Below are 8726 nucleotides of genomic sequence, written 5' to 3'. Positions count from 1 at the left end.
GGGTGGAGACAGAGTCAAACTTTGGTGTGGCGTCACAGCTCACAGCAACCGCAAACTCCTGGGCTTAAGCAAGTCTCTTACCTTAGCCTCCCGAGGAGCTGGGACTACAGGTGCCTGCCACAACACTCGGCTATTTTTAGAGGCAGGGGAGGGGGATTTCACTCTAGCTCAGACTGGTCTCGAACCTGTGAACTCAGACAATCTACCCGCCTCGGCGCCCAACTGTGGGATTACAGGCTCAGGAGCCACCTCACCTGGCCCTACACAACCTTTTTGGAAAAGAATTTTGCCGTATTTCTAAAGTCTTGAAGGGAATATTCATGCTCTCCTAGAAATATCTCAAAAGGATACATTTAAGAAAAATACAAAGTGCATCTGAGAATGTTCACTGTAGTATTACAATAAATTAAAATATGAGAATGGCTTACATATAACAGGTGGAATACTAAGAACCACAAAACATTACCAAAAGATAATTCACAATGTTATGTGAAAGGTGATAAAATGAATATGTACTATGATTTCAATTTCATAAGAAAAACATGTACAGTCATAAAAAGATTAAAAGGAGATATCATGCCAAAACATGGTCATTATCTATTTTCCTTCTTTATACCTTTTAGTGTTTTCTAAAATTTCCTCAATGAACCTATCATTACTTTCTGAACAGATTTTAAAAACTCACTGAAAGTATTTTATTAAGTTCACTTTTTCACCTTTGGCAAAAGGAGACAGCACCCACCCATTAGGCTCTGTCTTAATTTCTTTAAACTGCCAGAGACAAAATGGAATTTCCCTTAGAACTTACTCCCCATTCTCACTTTCCATATTAGGGAAATATCCAATGATTAATTGCTCAGAAAATAATCCCTGAGCCAGGCGCTGCACACAATGTTCCAACGCACCCCACACAGTTCCCTTTGTCTCTTGCAGCCTCGACGAGTCAGGTGGCACTGTTGTCACACACACCAGGAAAGGGAAGAAATGAAGCAGCTTTCTCATTGCCACACTGTGGTGTGACCCCAGCACTGGCACTCAAGCTCCTGGCCCTACCTTTAGTCTCTTCTCACAACAGACCTAATTGTATACCACTTGCCCTCTTTTTATTTCTTGTACTTAATCCTATCCCTAAGTCAACAACTTCAAGATTTTACCAGTTGCATGATGTGAAGTGTATTTAACAACACGCAATTATAAACCTAAAAATGGTTAAATATATGTTTATGCATATTATACCGCAAAAGAGAAAGACACCTTGCCAGGTTGAGAATAGTTTATAAGGTCAAACTTTGGCTGAATCAATCAAGTTTCTCAGGTGAAACCACATTGTTACGGCACCCATGGTCACCAGCAAGCTCTCTCTAAATTAGCACAATGCACCCTAACCAGCAGCCTTAAATAGGTGCCTAAGAAAACCCAGAAAACCCAAATCCAATCACTCTCCTGTTACCAAAAGGAGAGGTCAGTGTGAGGTGAGAGGACCTAATACAACGCACCACAAAGCCCAAGTTCAAACGCCACCAGTAGAGTGCAGTGTCCCCACGACACAAGCTACAAAAACCACTCAATTCATCTCTCCTACTCCAATTCCACACTCTGACTCAAAAACAATCTTTCAGGGCCAGGGCCACCTCAGTTCCTCAGGAGGCTGAGGCAGGAGGACAGCTTGAGCCCAAGAGTCTGAAGTTGCTGTGAGCAAGGCTAATGCCACAACACTCTAGCCTGGGCCACACAGTGAGACCTTGTCTCCAAAAAAAAAAAAAAGACAGTAATCTTCCAATTGTAAAATTGGTTTATTGTGTGTCTTTTCTGTGAAGGGTCACACGGAACATGAACAATCCATTCCACTGAAAAGTGTATTTCTCACTGTAAATAAATATAACAGATAAATATTACACAATTTCCTGTGGAAGGCTGCTTAATGATTTGACTCTGGAACCGTATTAGTTCTAGAGACAAAGACAAAATTACGTTTCTGAACCTGTGACGCTTTGACGCGTCTTGACCCCACAGAACCAACAAAGTGCGGTCCAAGTTCTGTCCTCTGACTTCAGCGGCTGCACACAGGAGGCCACGTGTTTCTTCCACTCTTTCCCCTACCGAGTTCAAGGAGGAATTGAACTACAACAAATTAAATGGCAACAGTACCCTGGGCAAGTCCAGAACAAAATTCTTTCATTACCTATTTACTGTCATTAGAAAATCCTTTTTAAACTTTAGCACCCCAAAAGTGTAATACATGGAACCTCCATAGTCAGCCACCTCAAGCTGACTGGATTTGCATAGACCGGACATGTACACTTCAGTACAGCAAGGCTACTTACTTCCTTCCGTTAACCACCTCTGCATGTTGACTAGTTTGTTACAGTCCCTTGGGTGGGCAACTTACAGAGTTTCTAGTGTATTTCCTCTCCCGCTGAGTCATTATTACCTAGAGCAGCAGTTCTCTAGGGTTAAAGGGTTGCAGCATTAGGAAGGTTGAGAACCACTGACCTACAGCATGCCAGTTTTTAAAGTGGTAATTTTCAACTTGGGGACTTTTCATTTGACATCCCTCAACCTCCTGAAGTGAGACACAACACGTCACAACCAAGAAAACTTCATTATACAATGCTCTCTACACAATTATTTATAACTGTTCTCATCTCCAAAGTATCTTCATGTTAAAAATTACCTGCCCATATACAGAAATCAATTATAGTTGCGAGTACAGCCAGTGTCGCCCCTCACATCCAAGCAGCCAGCACCTCGTGAGAGCGAGCACTCACCCCCCCCTCCCCGCCCCGTCCCGTGCTGTCTCCTCACTTTGGATGATGTCCGCTAATCCATATACAGTGCTTTGTGAGCCAGTATGCAATTTTGTCAGCACAAGGGATAGTGCTGAGGTGCCACAAAAGTCAAGACCACTACACTAGATTAAAAGAAAATCTAATTTTATGCCCGAGTTACCTTCAAAGGAAGGATCAACACATGGTCATAGGAAGGGCATCAGAGAAACCACTGCCGCCCGAGTGGATTTACCAGTAACCTCACCAATTACAGTGGAAAGAAACCACAGCTGAAGGACGTCATGAAATAGAATGAGAACAGAAGAATAACCCCCCTTCCCTCGCTGCTTTCTTGGTGGCCCCTGGGGTTTCTCCCCTCCTCCCCAGTGCTGGGGAACCAGGCCCACATACTCTTCTCTATATCACTCCCTCCCTTGGGAAACCTGCCCAGTCTTAGGGCCTTAATGTCACATCCACGTCAAAGGTAATTGCTACCTCCATCCCAAATCCTCTACCCAAGTCAACTAGGTATTTGCAAGCCTAATAGACGTCTCTAACTCAGTATGTCCAACAGGCGATCCCTGATCTCCCCTCACAAACCTGCTATACCCAAGCAGCATCAAGGTACTCCAGCAAAAAAACACTTGATCTCTAATTATCACACCCGATTCTCTTAGACATCCCATTACCCAGGTCCAAGTCACCATCAACTCTCCTTGGATTACCACAAACTACCCTACTGGCTTCTGTCTGTTAAGAAACAGTTCAGCAGTCTTAACAAAGCAGCCAGGGTGCTATTCAACTCCCAACACAGAGGGCAGACCATGCCGCTGCTCTGCTCAAATGCCCAATTTGTCAGAGCATAAGCCAGGCTCTACAACGTTCTAAGAGGTCCTGTGTGACCCAACTGCTTATTACCTTTCTGATCTGCCCACTGATAGATTCTCCTTTCCTCTTCCTCACTGGCCATCCTACTCTTCCTCAGAGCTCCTTCAACACACAAGGCACATGCTGGCCGTAGGGCTTTGCTAAAGCTGTTTCATCCGCCCAGTATGCTCTTCCCCAGACACACTTAGCTAACTCTCGCCTCCCCCTAGTTGATGTTCTTTCTTCTCAGTTGTACCCTGATTGTATATAATTCTGCACCTGCACTCTTTGACCCTAACTCCCAACCTCCATACTCAGCTTCCCTCACATTAGAGTTACTACCTCCTAACGTGCTAGATAGCATTTACTCCTTCGTCAGCCACTGCTTATGACCATCTTCCCCTGGCAGAGTATCAGCTTCTTAAAGGTAGGTATCTGTCTTAGCTGTTGTTCACTGACATATTATCGAGCCACTAAATAAACCCCGACAGAGTAGACAACCAGGAAGAACTTGCTGAATGAATGCAGAATGTTGGAAATGGAACTTCCACGGGAATTATATTAACCCTAGATACATCAATGCACCCAATGTTCCCATTATCAGATCCCTTTCTCTGACCCAGAACACAATCATTTGTGTCCAGGCTTCAAAAATCCCAAACCTAAACCCTCACAACATACTCATATGCCCACCCATCTTTATACTTAAAGAATTGACTTTTACAAATTCATCTCAAATGCCACCACTTTAGGGTTCTTGCCCAAACAAACATTTAAGCCACAATCTAATCATAAGGAAACGATCAAATTCAGAATGTAGCACATTCTACAACACAGCTTAATTCATCTGGACTCATTTAAATGTCAAAATCAAAACACATACAAGGTGAGGGAGAATATTCTGGATTATCAGAGCAATAAATCATATACAATGTACAATCATTGACTGGCTCAATTATGGTTGAAGGGTTGAACTTTTTCATAATAAAAACTTAGGGAAAAAAATTGATCTCAATATACATACTTTGTGTTCTGAATTAGGAGTAAACAGTGAAATACCCTAAAACTAGAAAATTATTTTTGTAACAAACCAAATTTAACTCTAAATTTTTCTAGACCAAAAAAAAAAAAAAAAAAAGTGACAATAGCCCAGGACGGGTGGCGACAGCTGCTCTGGGGCACTGCCAGGCAGCAGAGAGCAGTCCTTCTCCAGCAGTGGATCCTGAGTCCAGCAGCTGTGTCAACCTCAGAAGCCAAGAACTGAAAAATATGTCAAACACCAACTGCAGTGCTCGTTTATGAAGGTCGGAGACAGGAGGGACCAGTTACCCCATTCTAGATTGTCCTGCTCAGAAAAAGCATTGGGAATGCACAAAGTGACAACATGTGACATTAGTAATGATAAAACGAAGGGAGAGGCCTACAGGAAAGGGGAGTACAAGGGCACATGGAGACCAAGGGATAAAGGCTGTACACCTGCACCATCCGGCCAGGGTGGACTGGTGCCCATTCCTGGGTGGGCCTTTCCTCCCACACTAAGGGAGCAGAGGGAGATATGCAGGAGCTGGGTACCCACAGGACAGGATTGGTGGCTGCTCAAACACTAGCCCTAGGGCAGAGAGCTGGAGGGAGTGTGACTGGCCTGCATCTCTTTAGGGATAGAACCACCAACTGTGGCTCGATGTTTCCCTTCCAGAATACAGGAAGGTGTAGATGTGCAGTCTAGGGAGCAGGAGACCCAGCTACCTATCAAATATTAGGAGAGCAAGGTTCTGCCATCCCAGGACTCTGAATTCACTGAAGACGACGAGGGTGGTGTGGTTTTTCAGGGATCAGCTGCATAACTGACTATGGCTCCACTTTCCAGGCCCAGGTAGTCACCTTTGGGCAGAGCCCCCAGCTTTGCCAAACAGAAGAAGTCCTGCCCCCGCCACAGGCCACTTTTCAATCTCTACCTACAATCTGGATCACAGAGCCCCCACTTCAGTGACACGGGTCACAGAGTTTCCCAGAGTCAGGCTGTGGCACCCTTGGTCTGGGCATTTGCCATTGGCCTGGGGCACTGCCCACAGGGCCCCCCACTCCAATCACATGATATTGGTTCCCAGAATTAGGAAAACCAATTCCTATGTCCTTATAACCTGCCACAAGATGTCATGAAATTTCCACCCTTGGAACTTCACATCCAAAAGCATCTATGTTTTTTGTGATACCGGAGTACCACCTAATATTCTAGGAATTTATTTTTTAACTGTCCACAAGAAGACACCCAGAATCAAAGATGAAAACACACAAGGAAGAACCGACAACAAAAACAAATCACTGCCATCATGTAGTATCAGACCAGATCACACAAGGGAAAACAATGTAGCTACCCCAGAAGATCTCAACTACAAAGAAATCATGGGAACGACAGAAAGCAAATTCAGATCATAGACAGCAAAAATGATGAAGTGAAGGAAAATGAAAAACCAGCAGAAGAAAAATCCCAAAATCGACCCAAGAGTTAACGAAAGGACAAAGTCTCCAAGGATCCAGGCGCAAATTAGAAATTATATAAAGGAGCTAAAAGAATTGAAGAAGTCAGAGAGTCTGAAAACATAACACGTAGTTCCAGTAATAGATTGGACCATTGGAAGAAAGAAATCTCAGTGCTGGAAGAGGCTTTCAATCTATCCCAATCATTTAAAGAGGCAGACAAGAGTAAAAGCACAGCAGTCTCTTAGAGACTTACGGGACTACACGAAGTGTACTAACATACCAATTGTAGGTACCCCAAAGGCAAGAAGACAGTCCCAATACTCAGTTAAGGATATTATAGCTGAATTTTTTTCTAACATTGCTATAGATTTAAGCGTGTGCCTACTTGACGGGTATCTAACCCCAGGCCAACTCAATTCAAACCAAATATTTCCTAGACATACTGTAATCACCTGGCCAAAATCAAAATGAAAGAGAAAATTCTGCCAAGCACCCCAGGTGTAAGGAATAGCTTGCCTACAAGAACAAACTCATCAAATTTCAGCTGACTTTGTACAGCCACAAGAGAGTGGTCTCCCATCTTCAGTCTTCTTAAACCAAAAAAAAAAAAAAAAAAAGAATAAGAAATTACTACATAGTTGTCCCCATTAACTTCTTGACGTACAGTCAGGTGTTAGGGAACTCTGACTCATAAACCAGGGCTGGGTCTAACGCATTCGCCTCTCTTTACCATCACAACCCAGCCAAGTAGAAACCCGTGAAGAAACAACCAGCTATACCCAACACTAGACTAACACAAAAGTCCTGGTGCCTTCACTTTGTTACAAATTCTAGGTTATTAAATAAGCCTTGAAAGCATTTACCTACTAATAATAAGGGAGTAAAATTATTTTTTAAGAACCTCCATAATACCACAATCCCAAACGTGTCTGTATTCCTCTGCATATATCACAAGACAAGCGCTGGGTAAAGATGAATATTTATTCACTTTACAAAGAGAATGGTATTAAATTGCCATAAACAGCTCCATTTATAGACAAATATAACCATATATTACACCAGTAGCTGACTTAAACTTGCTTTCCCAAGATGCTTATATGGCTCCAGCTCTATTAGTTAGGTGAACACAGAAATCTCTGTTCTGTGAAGTCCCTCAGCGATAATGATTTTGTTTTACATATCCACAGGTGGGAAACAATAGATCCATTTGCTCAGCCCTTCCTTAGAGGTGAGCTTCCATCTGCAAGACCCCTAGGTGAGCAGTAAGCAAATAACTGGCTCATTGTTTTTTAAAAAAAAAAAAAAAAAAAATTTTTTTTTTTTTTTACTGATACTTTGAAAAGGCTTCTGTAGCGCACCAAAATACTTATTTGTACATACATAAAAAGTCTTGAGTCAGATTTGTCGCTTTAAAGGTAAACAGGTACCCCAACACTGCCAAGAGCAGGTAATGAGAAGGAAGGAGAACATTAAATTACTCAATTATAAAAATATTTTCTTTGGAAAAAAATTCCAACAAGGTTATTAATATCGAAAACCAAAGAGAAAAAATAAACAATTGTTCTTTGATCCATTAGTAATTTAAATAAAAATGAAACTTCTTCAAAAGCAGCTATAACTGAATTTTTTAAAAATTGCAGGTAATGAGCACTTCTAAATCTATCTATACACTGATGATTCTTTACAAGCAATTTTCAGTCAAGAAAAATCCTTAATATGGCTAACTCTTTAGTTTTTTAATTACCATAATTTTTCATTTTGTTTTTAAAAAAATATTTCACGTGACAGCTTAAAAAATAAGTGGTTATTTTGGGGAAGCACTCCAAATAATTCAATCTGAGTCAAGTCAGATTACCACGGTTAAAGACAAGCTAGGGATACTGGTGATTTTAAAACCACAATTATTTGTACTCCCATTTTTAGTGATCCCATCATATTTTATGAAAATGTACCAAATTAAAAAAATTGTCACTAGTGCTGCTATTCTGTATCTGGATTTGATGAGATACCAACCTGAGATAAGAGCTGACTCCTTCACAACAGCCCAGTTCTTGAACCCTATGGGAAAGGTCTTTATCTTCACTTAAGTCAATTCTCGATATAATCAATCATATTAGGGTATTATATTATAAAAATATACCATATATTGGACACTCATCTCAGTACATTGCAGAAAATGTGTCTATTTACTGTGTAAAGTTTATTAACATTTGAATGAAACATTCTTATTTACACAGTTATGTTGGGGCACTCAGGACAGCAAGATGGTATGGGAACCACCACTGTGAATTTGGAAATGTGCAGCGGTCCTTGGCATCCTGGCACAGAGACATCCTCCCCAGGAGGACTCGGCACCAGCGGGCAAGGTGAGCCAGAGTTTGCACAGTTCGACTGGCTTCCTTTCCTGTCTTCATTCTTCTTCACTTTCATTTTCAGGATCTAAATCAGAATCTCCGTTTAATTCTTTTTCACTTGCCACATCTCTGTCCTCACCATTTTCTTCATCTTTTTCAGCATCATCATCTTCCTCTTCATTCTCTTCATCAACTTCCTCATCTTTTTCACTTTCTTTCTCCTCCTCATCTTCATCCCAATTATCCTAGGAGAAAC

The 8726-nt window shown here is 41.7% G+C and overlaps 1 protein-coding gene across 1 annotated transcript in view; it reads right to left on the bottom strand.

Moving 5' to 3' along the window:
• Positions 1–7078: 7078 nt before the first annotated feature.
• The window catches only part of WDR43 (WD repeat domain 43), a 47556-nt gene continuing 45908 nt past the window's right edge, over positions 7079–8726 (bottom strand). Inside the window, exon 18 of the mRNA XM_003787496.3 lies at positions 7079–8715. Coding sequence (XP_003787544.1) covers positions 8527–8715 — 189 coding nt within the window. The 3' untranslated portion in view covers positions 7079–8526. The remainder of the gene's footprint in view (positions 8716–8726) is intronic.

Source organism: Otolemur garnettii, unplaced genomic scaffold (assembly GCF_000181295.1).
Source record: "Otolemur garnettii isolate 467f Iridium unplaced genomic scaffold, OtoGar3 scaffold00022, whole genome shotgun sequence".
Taxonomy (NCBI): Eukaryota; Metazoa; Chordata; class Mammalia; order Primates; family Galagidae; genus Otolemur; species Otolemur garnettii.
Note: the sequence above shows the minus strand (reverse complement) of the source record. Positions and strands in the feature narration are given on the sequence as shown.